This window comes from Vanacampus margaritifer, chromosome 5 (assembly GCF_051991255.1).
Source record: "Vanacampus margaritifer isolate UIUO_Vmar chromosome 5, RoL_Vmar_1.0, whole genome shotgun sequence".
NCBI lineage: Eukaryota > Metazoa > Chordata > Actinopteri > Syngnathiformes > Syngnathidae > Vanacampus > Vanacampus margaritifer.
Genome location: NC_135436.1, coordinates 4452869 through 4475339, shown reverse-complemented (window position 1 = coordinate 4475339; position 22471 = coordinate 4452869). Strand labels below are relative to the sequence as shown.

General features: G+C 39.1%; 1 protein-coding gene across 13 annotated transcripts in view; it reads left to right on the top strand.

The window, feature by feature from the left end:
• Positions 1 to 22471, top strand: part of bcas3 (BCAS3 microtubule associated cell migration factor) — a 403272-nt gene that overhangs the window by 87842 nt on the left and 292959 nt on the right. For all 13 annotated transcript variants that reach the window (XM_077565848.1, XM_077565854.1, XM_077565855.1 and 10 more), the window contains one exon: positions 6734 to 6884. In XM_077565848.1, coding sequence (XP_077421974.1) covers positions 6734 to 6884 — 151 coding nt within the window. The remainder of the gene's footprint in view (positions 1 to 6733; positions 6885 to 22471) is intronic.

The following is a 22471-nucleotide window of genomic DNA, read 5'->3' as shown; positions in this document are numbered from 1 at the left end:
CGGGATATCTTTCACAGCACTAACTGGTGTGAACCTGTGTGTGCTTGTGAATGTTTGTGTAAAGAACCAAGGACAATTCTTCATGGAGAAATGTGCATTTATTTTTACAATTTGTTAAGTCTGCAGAACATTGAACAAATGTTATTGTGTCTTAATAAAGTCAATACAATTTATTACACAAGTAAGTTGCTTCCCATTTCTGTAGGGATAGATCGGCCTGGCTGATTATCGGCGCTGATATTGGGCATTTTGATGAATATCGGTATCGTCCTTTTTTCAAAATCTGATGACCGATAAAAGGTGAATCTAAAACCATTTTAATCACAGGGTTAGGGTTTTGTTTTTGTTCGACATTAAAACAAAGAAATGTGAATGTTAAAGATTTCAGGTGTTTTTAAATTTTTGGGAAAAAAAACAGAGCTATGGTATTTACTTCTTTAAGTTTTTATTTAACTTTTTAAGATGTACTGATAACCTTGGGAGCTCCCTAAACATTTTTTTTTTTAAATTTTAAATGCAGTATATTGTCTAAGATTTAAAGAAAAAAAACGTTTACATTTTAAAAAGCCTGAAAATTGCTCAATAAGCATTAATTAATTAATTAATTAGCTTTAAGACATAACAAAGTCAAGATTGGCATTTGTATTTTTAAAAATATTGACGCCAGTATATTTTTCCTTCCTATCGGCTTCAAATATTGGTTATCAGCCTCCTTGACTACTAATAATCAGCATCGGAATCAGCCCTGAAAAAAACATATTGTTCTATCTCTACATTTCTGTTTCTATGCGTGTTGCCTTTTTTTCCTGAATTAGCCTCTTTTTCACAAATAATATTGTAAAAGCTACCAGAACTTTTTGAAGTGTTTGACAAAATTGCATATTTATTGTTGACCTTTTTGGGTGAGGAATCTTTTCTGAGGCTGGCAGATCTCAGCCTGTGAGGCAAATGAAGCCTGACCATCAGGCCGCAACAGCTGGACTGTGATTGTTGTGAGCCAAGACATCGTTGGTTTTTGGGAAGCAACTCTAAAAGTACACAGTCTCAAATCTACAAGCCCGGGCTGCCATATTGCCTAAAAATAGAAGTAGCAGTTGGTGTACAGTGTAGATTTCTCCCTTGTTCCCATTGCCATTCCAGTTGAATTCCGATATATGTGTCCTATGTTGGAGAACACAGTCTGCCTGGGAACAGCTTTTAGATATTACAACATATTTGCTTGTTTTCCGGGTCTGATCACAATATCTGTCCAAGCATTGTAGCTAGAAAGAAAGGGTTTACAACGTGTGGTGGGATTGTTAGTCATTTGCTGATAAAATGACACATCCCCTCTGCTATTAGAGTCTGACAGCTTGCTTATTTAGCTATGAATTTTTGCTTGATCTTGCCTTCATCATCAGCCAGTCGTTTCTCTTTGTCTGTGATCCTCATGTGGCAAAAACACGGTCTCATACAGTAGTTAATTTTGCTGCCAAAGAAACATTACCTGATACTCTTGAAGTTTTCCATGACAACATTTGCTTCTACACTTAATGGACACAAGTTCATTGCAGAGATGTAAAACATACAAAAAAAATGTGAGCCATCATGACTATGGGCAATTTATACTAATATGTTATAATGTTATCTGTTATCTGAAGACAAAATTAACAAAAAAAGTTAGTCAATATTGATAAAGGGATTATCTTAATGTGCAAATTCACATTTCTTAATGTTTTTTTCAATAAAGAAACTGAAACTAATTATTAGGGGTGGGAGATATGGTCATGAACAAAATCTCAACAACAAAAAAATTCCCAGTCATTCTGGACGATTACCTTAATCGTTTTAATTGATTTTAATCAAAATAATTAACCCAACAGGCATTTATTTCAAGAAACTTTGACTCATTGAAAAATAAATAGTATGCAAAATGTTAAGACAACAATAATGTATACTGATTTTAAATCTGTTTTAATGTAAACTTAACATTCATAGCGTGTGCCAAAAAAAACCAAACAACTATTTATAGCTTGTGCATATCTTGCTTAAAGGCCACAATCAATAACTAGTTAGTAACTATTGTATACATGTCTTGTAAAACACCCATCCAGCATCCTTCCACCTGTGCAAAATTACTCAAAATAACATTTGGTTATAACAGAACTACAACACCATTTAGTAATCCAGAATCAGACAGTATTTATTCATGTATGCACATTTTTATTTCACGATTTGGCTGATCTTCATAATGTAGATTTTTAAAATGACAAATTAATCAAAGTAATTTGATTTATTGCCTAGCCCTAAAACTAATACAAAACAATGTTGCTGTTTTAGAGATATGAAAACATACTGAAATAAAAGCATGCAAAAAATAAAATGAATTAATCTTTGCATAGTAGCATTTTATGGTTGTTCTTTTATTATCCAGCAAACTGTATTTTGTGGTTTATCTTGTAAATAATTGCCAGAAATCCTTACTATTTACTTATCAGCATTAGTTAGTTAGGCTTTTGAACAGGCTAAAGAAACACTACATTGTTTTGAAATTGACACGGATATTTTTCCTGATAAAACGATGTCTTAACGTGTAACTTCACAAAAGTATACAAGCAAAACATTTTGCTCACATGGACGAAGGAAGGGCATATTCAACACTTGGCCATTTAAACTGTGTCAGACTCAGAGAATCTCCCTATTCTCTGCTGGCCAATGTGCACACTGCTCTTTAAAAGATTCGAGCTTTGGCTTGTTAGATGTGTCATTGCTTCATTATGCAATGCTGAATTTGTCATGTTTAGTTTCTGTTTTCCTTGTGTGTCTTCCTTGTTCTGTCATGTTTAGTTTCTGTTTTCCTTGTGTGTCTTCTTTGTCTTGTTAATTGTGATCCTGCCCTTCCTCGTGTTATCCAATCAGTGCCCTCAGCCACTTGTGTCTTGCCCAGGTGTGTCATTAGTGTTTGTGTATTTAGTCTGCTGTCTCCCCTCTGTCTGTGTTGGTTCATTGTTTTTCCCCACGTCATGCTGCTCGTTTTTGGTTTCATAGAAATTAAAACCTTTTTTTGATTGGGCCTCTGCCTCCTCGCCTTGTCTTCCCGCATTTGGGTCCCCAAGCTTCCCTGCCTTGACAGAATTATGTTTAAATTGTGTTGTGCAAGGTTTTGATTTTGAGTCTCGTACAGCACTCTTACTCATCTGCAAACTCATAAAGGAAGAAAGCCGTTCCCATACATTATCTGTAGGCAAAATTAATGCCAGTTTATAACCAACTAAGATACAGTTAGACTCAAAATGATCTTATTTGGTCATACATCTCTAAATTTCGGAGGAAGATTGCATACCGTTTGATGCTTTGACTCCACCAGACTAATTACATTTCATAGTTGCTGAGCTGCACGCCCAGTACACTTCCAGATTTTTTTGACAGCTTGATTTTAAAGTAATATAATTAAACATAGTTTTTATTTTATTTTATTTTTTATGTTGCCATATGATCTCATTCTGCATTTATTTACATTTGGTTTTATGACAAATTTTAAACATTCCATGGTTATTAATTTGTCAGTGGACATACAATAATCTTTGTGTAAATAAATTAGTATTCATGTAATTGTTTTTATTGATTAAAATTTGTGCTGTGATTAATAGTTTGCCAATCTAAAAAACAAATAAATGTTTAAGTGGCTATAGGTTTCCTACCAGAGATGTCTCTGCGTGGCAATGTTTAGTCACAATTCCCTCAGTTTGGATGGGAGTTGATTTGGCTTACTCGGCTCATATAAGAACACATACTGTATAAACGCTAGTTCTTCTCAGTGTTTATCTTGGTATAGATATAACATCAAAGAGAAGAGCTGGGGAATTTCTCAGGCTTAGATATTTTTTTTAATAATCACATCCTTCAATTGTCACCATTTTAATAAGTGTAATTAATTAAAATATAGTATAATTGTAATTATACCCGGTATAGGAACCTGAAGGACATGAGGAAGCCAGACGTAACACCACCGTAACGTCACCGTATCATGATCCTTATAGTAGACTTGATGGCAACATGGCCAAACACAAACTGCAGTATATACTTGCCATTCCCCGGAAAAAAAGGCCGGCGAGAAAGTGTAGCGTCTGCACGCGAAGGGGCAATCGCAGTGAAACTAATCTGTTGTGCAAATCCTGCTGCGTCTCCTTGCACGCAGGGGAGTGTTACACAAAAAGAAAAACTGTAGTTAAAACATCCACACAGTTGTAAATAGTACCACAGTTGCACACATTTGTAAATAGTTTGCCAAATTGTTGGGTCAAATTGTTACACTGTTGAATGTAAATAAACGTATTTTGCTATCAAAAAACACTTTTTCATTGTTGGTGGTAGTGTTTTACAGAAGTAAAGCACTGTTTAGGTGTTTGTGGCATCATTCATGGAAAAAAAAGGTGTCAAATTCACTAGAGTGCATGAAATAATATCGTTTCACAAAAAGCTTGATTTCTCCGGGGGGTTTTTTTTCAAAACAGAGCATTTGGGTGAAACTAACCATTTTCTATTGTTGATTACTGAAAAACGGAATAAGGTAGAAACAAACTTTTTTTTCTGAGGAAAGATGAGAGTTCAATCTTTCATTTGGTAGTATGTGTGTTTCCATAGTCCAAACACAAAATTTTCTGTGGACCTTGAAAGATCTGTCAAAATGCTTAAATCAGCTGGCACCCACAGCATCCCTTTTCTGAAAACGCTTGGCAGTCAAAGAGTAAAGGATGTCAAAATTATTGCGTTAATATCTTGTAACAAAAAAACGATTTGAACCGGAAATCCGGTTTTGATTTGAACAATGCGAGTGCACTGACACACGGACTAATGAATCGGTCTAAAAATAGTTTAAACCGGCCACAGTTCAATTCCCAGTACATGCTACCATCCTAATCGGTATGCTAGACCTTAATTCTAAGCCACTGCCTTTGTTATAAAAATGAATGCGATGAATCAGGAATGGCATCCTGTGCAAAAACATGTACTGATGTAACACTGTAGCGACAGCTGACAAGCCATACCCCTAACACTTAACTTATTCAACCCCAAAAACTTAGATATACATTTTTAACACTTTGTTCTTCACTCCAAAAAACGTATTTATACTTTCTTTCTTTTTTATGCTAGAGGATACATAATTCTTTGATGCCGCTTCTGACCTGAATAAGTCACTTAAAGCAATGGTAGTTATTTCAAAAAAGGCCAGCAGGTGGCAGCAGAGAACAATAAATCAACCAGGGCCATGTTGCAACTAGCTCTTTTTGCCAGTGTTTTCAACAGGTTTGTGTATAATTATGAAATTTAGCTATAATCTAATGGTGATTGCTGCAAAATGGAAACAGATACAAATATACTTTTTTTCCTGATGAAAGAATAGACTCTAATTTTTCTTTTGGTAGGTTCCATGTTTTTATAGTAATAGAACACAATATTCTGTGGACCTTGCAAAATCAGTCAAAATCCAGTAAAACAGCCAAAGGGGGTTGCTTCAGTGAAAAAGGCTGTGAATTAGTTAATATGTAAAAATCTAACTGACTGCAGTGTCCACTTTCCACCAAGAGAGGCCGCTAATACACTGTGAAAAGGTAATGTGGTTGAGAAATCGTAGGGACCGATTGTGCCCTGGACATTACTATGTGTATAGTGTACAATAGGAGTGTGATGATAAATCAATATCGCGATAACTCGTGATACTTTGCCTCCCGACGCCTAAGCAAGTATCGAGATATTTTTAGTTAATATACAGCCCCTATAACGGCTCCATTGTTCATTACTTATTGAGTAATTACTTGGCAGGCCGTTAGGGGGAGCACCTCATAAGAGTGGCGGGGAAATGTATGTCTTCAGGCGAAGAAGCCTCATGAGCTTACTTTTACTTGTGTAAGACATTTATTATCTGTCCAGCAACTGACTCAGTTTTGCGTACGTAACATATTAAAACATATTTTATGGTTCAACTTTTTGAAGCACACAATTTCTGAGGAATATTAATATTGATTTAACTGGATTTAATATTTAAGTAATTTTATTTATTTACTTTTGCAATGGTACACAAAAAATATGTCAGTTTATAAAAATGAAACAATTCACTATGTATGTTAATTACTGTATATGTTGCATGGCAATAGTGTTTAAGAAAGACACAAATTTGTTCAGAAAAAGTGATCTCTGTTTAGAAGACATTTGTTTAGTGTATTTGTTTAAAAAAAAAAATACACTTAAGTACTCACTGCGAAGAATACACCAGTTTTAATATTTTGTTTCAGTGATGGTACAAAAATAAACAATTTTCTCATTGGAAAAAAACATCAATTTATGTCTTGAGTAATTTTCTCGTATATTATCATAGATTTATTACCTGACCAATATATCGAAAATCACAGTATCGTCATATCGTGAGATAATCGTTATCGTGAGCCTTGTATCGCGTATCGTATCGTGAGGTACCTAGAGGTTCCTTCCCCTAGTATGCTAGAAGGCTGCCGGCAATACCTCAGGGCAAAATAATATTTGTCGACCATTTTTTGCGGTCGTTTTTCGACTTTTTTCCCCAGCCCCACATAGGTTGCCTGGAATAGGAGACCCATTATATTGTTTTGAATCTTCGGTCATTGTTTTGATTGATTGTATTTGACCCTCATCTATACATTCTTGTCTAGGAATGTCCACTACTAAAGCCCAAAAAAAAAATTGTGATGTTTTTTTTGTTTTTATGTCTTTTTCTCAGCCAAGTTAAGCAGCCAAGAATTGTACAACAACTTCACCAACAACAGCATGGCAAATCCGCGGTTGTCTCCTTTGCCCAACCTCACCGTTGTGCTGCCTCTGGCTCAGATCAAACAACCCATGACCCTCGGCACTATCACTAAACGCACTAGGTATGTTACCCACACACATGCACGCACATACACATGCACGCACACACACACACACACACACACACACACACACACACACACACACACACACGCACACACACACACACAAGCACAGGAGAGCGAGGCAAGCTTACTTGGACCTTTGAATGGCAAATTTATTTAGAATAAGAACGAAGACGGGACTATTAACAAGAATGCAGTGATTTGTACCTTGTGTAAAATAATTTTCCGTAATGTCCTAGAATTCAAATTCGTTATTTGGGGACCTTTAGCAGATATCAGATTAAAATGGAATAATTAAATTAACTAATTACAAATCATGTAATTAATTAGATTTTTTTTAATCTCCTGATAGCACTACTTGTAATAGATAGTTTAATGTTGTAAAGGACTTGAATGATATAACTTATGTACACCAAACAAAAGGGAGGTAACTCGTGCATGGATCGAGTAGATAACATTTTACACCAATATTAATGGAAGCATTTGGGCCCAGCAAACAGAATGGATGGGACAGCATATATATATATATATATATATATATATATATATATATATATATATATGCTACGGCGGCTGGCACGCTTGATTGTGTTCACCCACAATGTTTTCTGGAAGTATTGCTGAGTCCTTTCTGTGATTTCCCTGACAGTAAGCATTCCTGTTTGCGGTTCAGTGCCGTTTAAGGGCCCGAAGATCATGGGCATCCAGTATGATTTTTCGGCCTTGACCCTTACACACAGAGATTGTTCCAGATTCTCTGAATCTTTAGATAATGTTATACACTGTAGATGATGACGACTTCAATCTTTTTGCAATTCTTTGCTGGTAAACACCTTTTTGATATTTCTCCACTATATTTCTGCGCAACATTGTAGGAATTAGTGATTCTCTACCCATCTTCGCTTCTGAGAGACACTGCCATTCCGAGAAGCTCTTTTTATACTCCAAGTTGCCAATAGACCTCATTAGTGGTAACTGGTCTTCCAGCTGTTTTTTTTTATAAGTGCAATTGACTTAGTCACTTTTTGCTACCTGTCCCAACTTTTTTTTAGATTTGTTGGCACCATGAAATTTACAATCAACATATTTTGCCCTTAAAATTATACATTTTCTCAGTTTAAACTTTTGACCTGTCATCTATGTTCTATTCTGAACAAAATATTGAAATTTGGCACATCCACATAATTGCATTCAGTTTTTATTCACAATTTGTAGTGTCACAACTTTTTGGGGATTGGGTTTGTGTATATAATTATGAAATAGCATCTTATGTAAAGGGTTTGAGTTTAAAATATCTCATTTCATTAAGTAGAAGAAATGTGCAGGGACAAGCTATTGTTCGTATTTTTACAATGTTTCAGCTATGACAATGGCCCAGGTAAAAAGGAAATACATTCTGGACATAAAGCAACAGTCCAAAGGTAGGATTCAAATCTTCAAATGAAAATTGTGACTTCATTGTGTTAAGTTTTTGTGAAAGTGAGCAACACTAGATTTACTAGCTTGACCGCACCGGAGTGAGAGCTATAATTGTACATTGTGGCGGCTGTGGCTCAAAGTGTAGAGACGGTCGTTCAGTAACCAGAAGGTCGGCTGTTCGATCCCGGCTCTCTCCAAGTCATGTGTTGACGTGTCTTTGGGCAAGGCACTTCACACACATTACCTCCAGTGCTACTCACACTGGTGTATGGAAGGTGTAAATGTTTGGTGGTAGTCGTAGGCTCACACTGGCAGCCATGCTTCCGTCAGCCTGCCCCAGGGCAACTGTGGCTACTTAAGTATTTTACCACCACCGGAGTGTGAATGACGGTCGTTCAGCAACCAGAAGGTCGGCTGTTTGATCCCGGCTCTCCACAAGTCATGTGTCGTCGTGTCTTTGGGTAAAGCACTTCACACACATTACCTCCAGTGCTACTCACACTGGTGTATGGAAGGTGTAAATGTTTGGTGGTAGTCGTAGGCGTACACTGGCAGCCACGCTTCCGCCAGCCGGCCCCAGGGCAGCTGTGGCTACTTAAGTAGTTTACCGCCACCGGAGTGTGAATGTGTGAGCGCACGAATAATGCACCCACTGTGAAGCATCTTTAAGTGTCCAAAAAAGCGCTATATAAATCAAATGCATTATTATTATTATAACAATAAATATTACCTTTTAACTAAAACTTTTTTCTTTCTGCTCACTTTGAGGTCTCTGCATGTCAAACAATGTTTAAGCTGTTCCACACTGTGTTTGTTGATTGAACCATGTTGAAATTTCATGCCTGGGACGTGATTCCCTTCCAAATGGAGAATACCCGGGTGTCACTACCCTAAATGTTTGCCCGAAAGTTTGGTCCTTAACAATTTTAGCTGTCAATTTTTAGTGCATTTTAAAATGGAACCAAACACTATGCTCTTTTACACAATTAGGAAATTTCACTGTGGTAAAGAAAACTCAAATAAACACTTGTGTTGGTTATTAATTTTGAGATTTATTTAACCTTTTTCCAAAACGTTAGTAATACACTTTATTTAAAAGTAGTAAACTGATCTATATAATTAAAATGAAGTATGCATCTGAAATAAAAAATAATAATAAAATAAAACAATGTCATTAAAGTTTAGGAAGAACATGTTGTTTTTAGCATAACAGTTTTTAGTTTTTAGTATAACATGGTATTTTGCAATAAACCGGGTTATGTTTTTTTTTCTTTCTGAGAGCTCAGTATTGTTCATTTGGTAATCTTACTGATTTGACATGTCATCATCATTGCTCTCTCTCTCTTTTTTCTTTTTTTGTATGTGCATGAGTATGTGTGTGTGTGTGTGTGTGTGTGTGTGTGTGTGTGCTCATTAATTCAACTAAAACCTATTAACTCTTTTACTGCCAAAGACGTTAAAAGACGTCCTCCCATTTTTTAAATTTTTTTTTTTTTGAAACTGGTGCAGGAAAGCCTTCCGCAGCTGTGGTGAAAATTTCCAGCAGGTTTGGTGAGCCTAATGACTATTTTTGCCCCTTAGAGGGCAGCGATGACTCTCTTTTGACAAGATCGGGTGGGTGTCAGTAGAAGACGTGAGGCGGGACTAGAGTGTTGAGGGGACAATGGCTGAAGAAGCCATAATGGCGACCGTTTACAAGCAGCTCACGGACGAGCCGTTTTTTTCAAAGACATCGACCAACGATAAAGAGCACATTGATGACGACGATGATCATCATCGATGATGATGATGATGGTGACTCCGTGGTTGGAAGCATTGACGCGGCAGTAGAATACGTTAGGCGAGCTAGATGGCCGAGGAGGAGGCGGACAATGGCGACCGGGCAAGCAGCTCACAGTTGGGAGCATCGACCAACGCTAAAGAGCACATTGATGACGACGATGATCATCATCGATGATGATGATGGTGACTCCGAGGTTGACGCCGAAGTTGCAAGCGCTGACGCGGCGGCTATGACGACGTTATAAAGGTTCAAGGGCTAGCGATGCTGACACCGGAAAACACGGAGCACAACGCTCAGGCGGACGTTCAATTGGACGACGAAGAGTGCCCAGAGTCCAATGCATATTCATCAGAGGAGTGGGTACAGTCTGCTACTTGCTATTTATTCCCCGGAAAAAAAGGCTGTCAAGAAAGTGTAACGTCTGCACGCGAAACGGACAAAGCGAAAGTGAAACTAATCTGTTGTGCGAATCCTGGTCCCTCTCCCTGTATTTTATATAAAACTGTATTTGAAGCATCCACATAATTGTAAGTAGTACCACAGTTGCACACATTTGTAAATAGTTTGCGAAATTGAGGAGATGGGAACACTGGGAGATGGCCAGCACCCCCCGAACCCCAGGCCCAGTGGGGAAAGATCCCGGTCATCACGCCAGCGTACCTAGTGAAAGCTAACCCTGTTACTGAGTTCGCCAGCTCGCCGACTGGTGAACTCTACCCCTACACCATGGATGTGACCCTACCCAGTTTATATACAAGTGTGTGTGTGGTGCATTAAAATTGGGAGCTGGTGAGATGGAGCAGAGGGAAATGATATCCCCCAGCTCCGATCCACCTGCCTCCCAGACATGTCAGTGAGTGTATGTGGTGCATTAAAAAAATAGGGGTGGCGCGGCGGGGACACGGATGGGGGACACCTGCACTGCTTAATACTGCGGTCTGCCCCAACCGATGGCAACCCCCCCCCCCCCCCCCACTAGTTGTGGGGTGCATTAAAATTGGAGGGGATTTGTAGGGCGAAGACGGTGTCTCTAATTAAAATGAGGTATGCACCTGAAATGAAAAATAAAATAAAATAAAAAAATGTCATTAAAGTTTAGGAAGAACATGTTTTTTTTTTTGCACTAGAGTATAACATAGTATATTGCAATAAACCGGATTATGTGTTTTATTGTTATGTATTGTCATTAAGGGCTTATTGCAATTATTGCATGTTCTGTTTTTTAGAATGCTGATATTTACGAGTTAATTAGCATAACACTGTTCGTGTTTGCGTCAACCACGACCATACAACAACTGTCAACTATGAATACTATGAAATTATCTATAAATTACAAAAATAAATACATGTAAATATATTTCAATCCTCTCAGTATTACACATTTAAAAAAAAAAAGTAGAATACAGTGATGTCAGACGATGTAAAAAGAGCAAAAAGCAAAATCGAAAATTTACACTTGTATTTTGGTGTTGTTTAGTGTTTGTTTGTTTTTTGAATGAGACCTTTATTTATTCAAAACATTTTGCTTTGCTTCACGGAAGAAGCGCGGGATTCCCGCATGGAATTCCGGGCCCACGTACACCTCCAAGGCGAGACTGCCTAATTGAATAAGCACCACGAGCGACCTCCTCACTCAACTCCAGGCTTGCTCACTCCGTTACCACACCAACCGATAACTAGGTCTGTGCCACAAATGATTATTTTTGCTAGCCACCGATAGTATAATTAGTCGACTAATCAGATCATATGTAAATTGCAGCATATCGCACCTGCATGCATCTCCTCTTACAGGTAATGTAATAATTATTATTTTACAGCCTGTTTAAGTATGTACAAACTAAAAATAAAGACAATTCCGATGATAGTAAATTCAACTTCGATTCAATTCAATTCAATTTTTGCGGTAAATGTTAAGCGCATTTTAAAATAGAATCAAAAACTATATTTGTACAAAATTAAGAAAATCCAATGTGCTAAAGAAAACTGAAACACCTTTCATGAAAATGGATGGGAAAATTCTGGGATGGGGAAAATGGATGGATGGATGTTGATTATTACTGTTGAAGTTATAGCGTTAACTCATTGATTAATCACAAAAAAATATTGCATTAATCATGTATTAGTGCAGATTAGTCGCACCATTAATTTTGACTGCAGATGATCATTTAGCTTGACAGCGGTTGGTTATGTTTAAGGTAGCACAGATTGTGTTTGAGCAATAAACATAACTACATGCTTTGAAGTAGGGATGTCCCGATCATACTTTTCTGGACCAGATTCCGTGTCCCGATACGATACCTACCTTTTTTTGGGGGCACATCTGTTAATTAATCAAAGGCTATTATTAACCAGTATATAAATTTTTCACAAGAGCTTTATTTTAAAGCATGCTACTTAACACAAATTGATGGGATTACCTAATGTTGTTTTACTTAAGAAAGAAAAAAAATACAGTATATATGTGCGTGAAACAAGCCAACTTCACAACAAACAAAAGCCTGCATTTAAAGCGCAAGTAAGCAAAATGTATTTAATCTTATAATATAATATCCTGACTTTGGGTCTGGACCAGGCTAGACCGCCGGCCCGGGCGGGATTTGGCGATCCCGCGAAGGAAGTCCAACCCTCCGGATTCGCGATAGGCTAGGCTAGGCTCGGCGAGGCGCCGGGCTCCCTTTGAAGGGCGTCCAGAGTCGCCGGCGCGGGCACCGCAGCTGGATCCGCGGGAAGGCCCCAAAGGACAACCGCAGCTGGATCCGTGGGGATGACACAAAGTACGTCCAGAGTCACCAGCGCCAAATGGTCTGTTACTTTGATGTAGTATCATGTGAAAAGGGTAGACAAGTATAAGCTTTGGCTTCAGTTTACACCTTTTGGTCTTTGTTCTTATATGTATATTTCTTTTTTACTTATTGATTGTTACGACCAAATAAACTAAACTAAACTTAAACATTACATTACGTACAGCACGGGCAATCATGAAAGTAACAGCTAGTCGAGCACGGCGCGGTATGTCTACTGACTGAACATAACCGCCAATCTGGCAGTGTGTTGGTAATTATATGTGACAGAGAGAAATCCAGAGGATCCAGCAGCTGTAGTTACACCTGTATGAATATATTTTGGCCGGACAGCAGAGCACACCAGCTGTCAACCTACATTTTGCACCAAATGTACTCTTTATACCCTGTGCTATGCTCCCACCCATGGTTCTTTTCATGGCCGATAACCAAGATCAATAGCAAGTAGTTGGATAAGTGTAGGCAGGCCTCCACTCATTAAAATCCCCAAAAAGCTTTATATTTCATGTTTGCAAAATTTGGTAGTAGTAGACCTAGCTGAATAAAGCTCTATTTATTAAAACTCAGAGGTCACAGAAGTATAGATTCTCAATATTTTCACTGTTACACCGTAAAGACAGGACTTATTTGCTCTGATTAGTTGCAGTGACTATTAGATCTCAGAAAATCAATTTCAGTGACACAATTTCCATGAGGACAGCTTTAACATGCCAAAATGTCTGCCTTTACCAAATCGGGGATTTTTACAAGCAGACAAACAATTGTACACTCATCCCATCTGCACACAGGAATGATGTTAACACAAATGAAAATCCAAATTGAAAGATTGTCACACACAAAAGGGAAACACACTCCCGACCAAATCCAGCTGCAGACATTTTGACGCAAATGCAGAATGAGTGCAGCCATGTTAATGAGAAAGACAACAAGAGAGGATGAATGAGACCTTTTGACCTGATGCAGATGTGCCACGAGATTACTCTTATACATATATAACAGACAAACACGTACTAGAGCAATTGCATTAGAGCTCCAGAGACGTGGGCTGCAAAGGGACTTTGAGGCTGGTGCAGACAGAAAGACAACTTTTTTCTTTTCTTTTTTGCAAATCACCCCACTTCTTTTTTAATGGCCTAGGCTGAGCTGCTATTAAATGAAACATTTTAAAAGAAGATAAATGTGGGGTGGATGGATGTGTGAACTGTTATTCTTTGGAAGTGGGGTCATCACCCTCAAGTCAATTACACATTTTTTTTTTTTTACGGGCATTCTCCCTCTCCTGTTCACCAACCCCTTCCTGCTCTTTCTCATTAATGACCCATACTCAGTGGTCAGCAAACTGTACTCTCAAAAGAGCAATTTTAGGCCAAATAAAGAACAAAACAATTGTCTGGGGCCGCAAAACATTGTAATAAACGAAACAGTGTGTTAAATTGTGTCTAATGTACTGAGGGCATAAGAGGTAATTAGAGTTGCACCATTTGAGATTCATTTTCTCCTACCTTTTGTCTTCTGTAATTTTTTGTAATTTGTAAATCATACTTAATTTTTCATACATTTTTAGACTTTTCTGCCTTTCTGTCAAACTTCTGACATTTTTGACAATTTTATTGACATATATTATGGTAACTTCCTTCCTCTCCTTTTTATGTTGGACCTTTTATGGCTATTTTTGACATTTGTGTCTGCCTTTTTTGCTGGCAATTGCCTGACTTTTTTTTTTTTGTAAATTTTGTGTAAATTCTCGGGATTTCTTCTTTTGTTTTTGGACATTTCATCGTTACTTTTTAAAAGTTTTTTTTCTGCCATTTTTTAAATTAAATTTTTGTTTTATTTATTTATTTTTGCAATTTTCTGTACATTTTCTAGTAATTTTCTGAATAGTTTTCTTTTCGTTTTTGGACATTATATAATAACTTTTTTTTTTAACTTTTTCTTTTCTGCCTTTTTAAAAATACATTTTCTGACTTTTTGGCAATTTTGTGTAGAATTTATGTTCATTTTCTGCCTCTAATTTTTTGGGACATTTCATCGTTACTTTTTGAACATTTTTTTCCTGCTTTTTTATTACATTATCTGACATTTTTGGCAATTAAATGGTCATTTTATGGCAAATTTCTGCTTTTCCTTTTTCTTTTGGGACATTTTATGGTCGATTTTTTTACATTTTTAGGTAATTTTGAAAATGTGTACCTTGTGTCTCTCTTTTTCTGACAACTTAAAAATTTCGACTCCAGAGGGAGCCACAGGAGAGGGACTAAAGAGCCACATGTGGCTACAGAACCACAGGTTGCAGAGCCCTGCTCATACTCAACACGCTTACAGCCTTTATCGGCTCACTTTACACAAACAATTGATTTTTTTTCTAATTTATTTATAGTCGGGGAGAGGATATAATATAGAAAGAATACAAACTATGAAGGGCATACATGACAAAATTATTCGATTAAAAACTGTGACGATAAAATTCCAGAGTACACAGTAAATTTTACTCTGAAAAAGACTATATTTGGTTAACCTGGCAATAGCCAGATTAATATTGTGATTCACTAAAGGGAGTTCTCCACAATATCAATCTGGCACTGTAAAATGTCACCTTTGTTCTCGTCGAAGGGCAAAAAAAAGCAAGAACATCTTTACCAGCTAAAAATGCACAAAGCATCTCTCGCTGTTTAAAATTCAACAAACAGACTGTGCGTAATTCTGCAAGAACAGAATTAATTGCAGCGTCCATGTTAGGTTTTTTGTTTGTTTGCCCCGTCGTCAGCACTGACTTCCTGGTTCTCTTATCAATTATCCCTAACCGATAGGTACCAATTTACAACACCTTTCACCTAATATTCCAAAGTGATTAGTTTAAAAAGATGTTCAACAAAAAGTCAATGACAATGGAGCAAAAAAAAGGTAACAATCGACCAAAATAAAACAACTAATATGAAATATCACTCGCAGAAGTACTTCTTAATGGTCAATCACATGACTACTCATTTCTGACTATCATTCCACTAAAAGATACAGTATCCAAAAGCACTTGGCACCTCTGGAGTCTTTGTTGCTTGGAATGTGACTGGCTCTGCTTCAGTTATTTTTCATTTTTAATATTTTATTTAAAGGGGCATGATGCAAGTTTGAGTGTTAAAAAAAACATTTTTCACTCACTCATGTTTCAAAAATTGTATAATGGACAGTAGCAAAATGGCTGTTGCCCCTATTTTGCAATGCAGAATAACACTACCGCACACTGACTATCTAACTAACGTTTCGTCACTCTGGCATTTTGCCTGTTGAATGTAAGTGGCCAGCAAAGCCAACTTGTGTTTTGTGTGTGTTTTTTTAACTGCACACTGACTAACTAACTAATGTCTCAGCACATCGCTTGCTTCAATTCCGTTTTTCGCCACAGGAGTTGACAAATCTGCAAAAACTCAGAAACTTGCATCATGGCCCTTTAAGATTTTTCCCATACAATAAAAAAAGACAGGGAAAAACAAAAATCAAACAAAAACACACAACAGGTGGATTGTCATCGTTTAAAAATTTGCACACAAAGGGGAATAAAATGTAAATGTACGTATAAATATATGAACAGCGGCAGAGCCTATAACATTAATCGATCACTGAGTGGTTGAGTAGTTAGTAGTTAGTAATCGAGTAGTGTCAAAAAGGGTTCGTGGTGAGTTTATTGAATTAGGAAAGGAGGTGGCAACCATGAAATGACATGACTGGACTGGATTTGGCGTGACTGGACTGGATGTAACATGAATTGAATGGACTTGGCGTGTTGTAGCTGGACTTACACTTGCACTTGACTTGAAGTGACTTGATTTGACCTTGGCTGGAAGTGGCTGTGACTTGACTTTCGGCTGGATGTGGCTGTGAATTGATGTTCGGCTGGATGTGGCTGTGAATTGACTTTTGGCTGGTTGTGGCTCTGAATTGACTTTTGGCTGGATGTGGCTGTGAATTGACTTTTGGCTGGAAGCGACAATGCACCCACGCAGACTAAACAAAGACAACAGACTAAATACACCCACACTTATTTACTCAACAAGACACACCTAGATGAGACAAGTGTGGCTGAGGGCAATGATTGGTCAACACATGGGGCAGGGAAGATACATATGAGGTGGACGTGGTTACACATGACGAGACAAGGAACACAACAAAAACACCAACCACAGACAAAAGACAACAAGAACACCCAAAATCAAACAAAACCCCAACCCCACAGAACCGAAACATAAGTCTTGTCAAACCTTACATTGACGTGCTTGAGAATCTTATCCTAGACTTTTTCCCACATTAGCGGTAGATTGTCCGTTTCCACACACAAAGTCTGGCCTGTGCTATCGCTAATGCTATCACTAGCATTGCAAGCACTTGCCCGAGAAAGCTCTTTAGCTTTTTTTAGGCATGACTTCACAGTATGCATTTAGGTACATTAATGACACTCGCTTAACTAATATTGAGGCTTGTTGTCAACATGAAGAGACAGTCAAATTAAAGAATGCCTTGGAGTAGCGTCTGGAAACACGGCGTCTCCATGTGCTGCTCTCTAGCGCACACTCTGCTTCAAACAGCGTTAATCCATTGGTGCAAGCTAAAGCGAGCTGACTTTTTTACTAGCGTCTTCCATAGTGATCAGGCCATGACCCTTGACCCCTAAATTTATTTATTTATTTTTTGAAGTGAGTATCTGCTTTCGATTACGAGGGTCGATCAAAACGTTCTAAGCCTCACACAGGAAAAAAAAAAAACTGTAGCTAAACATTTATATTGTGGAAACACACGGACACTTCTTAGGAAATTAGGAAAGCTAGTACAGAGTTCTGTCTTCAGAATTAGCACAGTTGAGGGAAGCAAGCACAAGACAAAACACAGAGAAAAACTCAGGGCAGCTGTGCTTTTGCTTCAGTACAATGCACATGTTCACACTGAGCAAGTTGCAGTTGCTGAAGCAGCCAGTTGTAGCTTGGAATTACTACCCCACCCACTTTACTTTTTTTTTTTTTTTTTTTTTTCTGGGAGATCTCAGTATTGATCATTTGAAATGTCATCATCATTGTTCTCCCTTTTTTTTTTTTGTATGTGTGTTTGTGCGTGTGTGCGTGCGTGTGTGTGTGCGTGCGTGCGTGTGTGTGTGCGTGCGTGCGTGCGTGAGAAAAAAATAAAAAAATAAATAAGAATTCCCATACCGTTCACCTAAACCGAACACTTCAAAATCCAGCCAGAGTCGTGGGGCCGCCAGGAGACCCGAAGGGGGACCAAAGAAAAGAAAGAAAAGCGAAGCCCAGCACCGACCAGACACCACCCACCGGGCCACTAACCTTCACCAACCCCAGAGACATCCAAACTCCAACAAATCAGGGAAACCTCAAGGGCCCAAAGGAGAAACTGAGGAAAGGTAGAAAGGACAGACGAAGCAGAGTGAGATCCACAGACACCAGCCTCCACCGAATCAATGACCTGAGGGAGAAACAAATTGTGTCTGAGTCTCGATAGATGCTGGTGTGTGACAGGCGACCGCAGCACTGCTCCATACTGCGGCCGCCCCAACCGATGCCCCCCCCAGTTGTGTGTTGCATTAAAATTTGGAGGGGAGCTGCAGGGCGGAGACACCCCACTCCCCCCCAAAGTGTGTTATGTGCCCTAAAATGTATTGTGCAAAACTAGTGCAGTGAGTTAAGAGGAGCGACCAGCTGGGCCCCCCCCAACCGGGCGGGAGGGGGGAGGCGCACCCGCCCAGCAAAACCCCCACCCACCCCACCGGGACCCCGGCGGGGCTCGCCCCCCGGATACCGGGGCCCGCCCGAAGTGCCCGGAGGCCCACCGGAGCGGGGCGGGCACAACACCAATCCCGCCCACTCCCCCGGCCCCCGGAGCGCCGAGACCCGGGCCACGGATGGAACCCCTGGCCTAGGGGAGGGGGAGGAGGGCGGACAGGGGAGGGGGAGGGGACGGGGGAAGGAGACGACAGGAAGGGCAGGAGGCAGCGGCAGGGCCGCAGAGAGAGGGGGAGAGGAGGAGGAAGGGCGACGAGGGAGAAGGGACAGGGAGGCGGAGGACGGGCGGGGAGAGGTGAAGAGGGAGAGGAAGCAAGGGGGAGGAAGGGGGAGGGGAGAGGGAACCACGGGGCACCCCGGCGGCCCACAGGCCCTGACCCGCGTCGCCGGACCCAGAGCGACGGACCGCGCCGGGGCGGCGCCGCCCCGGACACCAGGGAGAGCCCCGCAACACAGCACCCACCACGAGACCCAGGGAACGACCAAGACGCAGCCGCCACCCAGCAGCCAACAGAGGGGCAGACCCGCCCACACCCAGCCAGGGGGGACAGCACCTTTTACACCACTTTACACTCCAGACTTGGTGAGGTCATATGGTGTATGGAGGGTTTTTTAGAGGATCAGGACACCACCTTCTTCTGTGATTGGATAGCATTGCTTCAGCATCATTGGACCTAGTGCATTTATATCAAGAAGAAAAATACTGAAAAACTGTCTCCTTCCTGCGATTCCTTCAGGGTGAGGCTTAAATTGTTTTTGTACAACCCTCGTAGATTCAAAATTTAGTGGAGAGTGTTAATTTGAGTGAAGTACACAAAATAGATATAAATTTAAGGTAAGAGGCATTTATGGTTGAAATAAAAAAAAATAAAAACACATCTGTTTCCATCCTACAGGTCTTCGAGAGCCGGAGTCCTGGAAGTTTTAGAGTTTTCCATACCCGATTCAATAATCAGGATCGTTATCAGGCTCCAGAGCTTGCTGATGAGCTGATCATTTGATCCAGGTGTGTTTGAAGAGCGAAACCTCTAAAATGTGCAGTACTCCGGCCCTCAAGGACTAGTCTTTGCCACCTGTGCCATAAATGGTATGATATTTGTGTTATTTTCATTCCCTCACCCAATGAGAATTGACAAAATAATTTATAAGGTGTTGGATCGATAAGGAGTGTTGACAATTGTATCCGAATTACTAATTTTTTATCAATTCCCATCTCTAAGTGAGAATATTTTTTTAATTATCAGTCTATCTTACATTACGCAAAAGTTTCTTCAAGAGTACAAGAAACAGATGAGCAAAAAGATTGACATCTTTTAAATCACAAAGCCTCTGAGATTTATTCCATCAAGACTTTCTACATTTTGTATGTCCATGTCTATCCATTTACTCAGCCGGGGGCCTGGAAGCTTCCGGAATTTCCACTGGCTCAACACAAGGTCAATGGTATGAGTTGTCCACCCCCCTACTACCATTTAAGTGGGCATTTACTAAATTCCTCCATTATACTGACCATTGTGTTCGTAAACTTGCACTCCAGGGGTAAGCCATTGGAGGGCAACATGTTGTTCACTCCCATCAGATGGAACATTTATCCCCAATGATATGCACTAAAACTAATCAAAATGCTATCATTGGGAGGTCTTGGGAAAATGCAATAAAAATTGTAAAATGAAGAAGTCTTGCGGCGTTCTTTGTTTGGCTAGGCTTCTGGGGACATGGTTCAGTCTCAAAGGACAATTATTGCTAATGGGTAAAGTCCAATTTACTTTAGATTGTTTACAGGGCACCATGACTATATCTGGATATGCACAATAAACACAGAAACACACTCCAAAGCCAAATTTATTGTAAATACTGAAGAAAGCAGTTAATGTTGTGTCGATGCATACCTCTGCATTATCTATAGTGTTATATAATTGTAGATCCTCTGCATATTCTTTTTAATTTAATAGCTAAATGGTGGTAGATAATTGTTTTTGTCTCTGTTTCCCACTTTCTTTCCCTTTACTTTGACTCCTATTTCACAAAGACCTTCTTTGGAGCATATTTTGCCAATACAACTCTATGGTCACTTTAACTTTGTTCTCTTTGACTCTTTGTAACATAATGTTATATTATCCACTCAGTGGCAAATTTAGTGCTCATGGTCTCATGCAATTCAGTGAATACTGTGTTCTTATGTACAGCTATTGAATGATGACAAATCTAGATAAATGTATTTTTAATATTGTACATTATGCATTTATCATTAGCGTGCCAAGCTAATTTATTGTAAATACCGGAGAATGCAGTTACTGTAGATCCTCTGCATTCTCTAAATTTTACACACTTAAAAGGAACCCTGATTGTAATGAGATTCATTTTTCAAAAATAATTTGTAGTTCATTTTGTAGAAACTTTATTTGGACGTACGCCGCTATTGTTATTTACATCACAATGCATTCAGTGCGTATTGATGTAGAATGGCGGCTGGTTCTCTGCCGAGTAATGTGACCTCTTGCTCATGCTGCCTGTTGACATTAAATAGCTACAAGCTTTTAAGAGAATCCCCATTATGACAGTCACGATTAGAGATTATTGAGTGACTCATGAAGAGTGTCACTTCCCAACTTCCTGCTCTATGCCTTCTCTTTGTTGACTCCTTTCACATTATATAATGAATAGCATGTGGTCTTTTCCAGGGGTCTTAGGTTTCTTCTCTTGTGGTCATTCACTTGTACATTGTAATTGAAGCTTTTTTTTATCCCTTACTGGCTTGCTAAATCTTTCTTGGGTGAGTATTATTTTCAAAGGTGCTAATCAATGGCATCTGTAGAAAGTTTTACTTGGGGTGGCCAAGGTGCGGCAGGAGGTTCATTTGGAAGGGTAGAGGTTACCACCACTACCACCCTTCCCCCCAACCCAAAATTTGCTACATTCACAAGCATTCACATTCATTAATCATAAAATTCTCAAAGGGCTTCTTTACATACACACAGTCGACAAATAGTAATGACATCCTCTGATCTTAACCCCACAGGAGGGCAAAGAAAAAGAACAAAAAAAAACGGGAATAATAATAAACCTTGAAAAAGAGCTTGCAAATATGGGTATCCCCCTTCCAGACAGCAATGAATGCCATTTGGGCAACAGTTTACACAATATATTCTGCTGTGCAATGTTAATTAGAACAATTGCGAGAGTCCATTTAATGAGTCGAAGCACTGCAGGAAGCTACTGTCAGCTACTGGATTCTCTTCCAAGGCAGGCCCAATGCAGAAATCTCCAGAGGTAGCTGCTTCAGATCTTGTTCCAGTCAGTTTGGTGCAAAATCCGTACAGCAGCATCCAAGTTTATCCATGCAGTTTACATGCAGTCAATAATCAGGGTAAGGTCAAAATTCCGGCTTCTGAAACATTCGGGATAAGCCGTTTGCATGTGTGAGCAGACAGAGTTACTCCTGTATACAGTACATAGTCATTGTGCTCAATTCGAAAACCCGATATATACTGTGACACACAAATGTCATTATGCAAATAGACGTCATTTCTACAAATAGACTTAATTTCCACAAATAGGCATCATTTCCACTTTTAATTTTCTACTCCTAATAAAAGACGTTATATTGTTTTGTTTGTTCATTTTTTCTTTTGGACATTTCATTCTGCCAGTTTTAACACAATAGCTTACAACACAAGATATATTTGTTATATCCGAAAAGAAAAAGGGCTGACGGGATGAAGCCAAAGCTTATTAATTCCCGTTCCCAGAATACATTTAAGATGCATAATTATCAAGATGTTGATTTCGTACATTTTT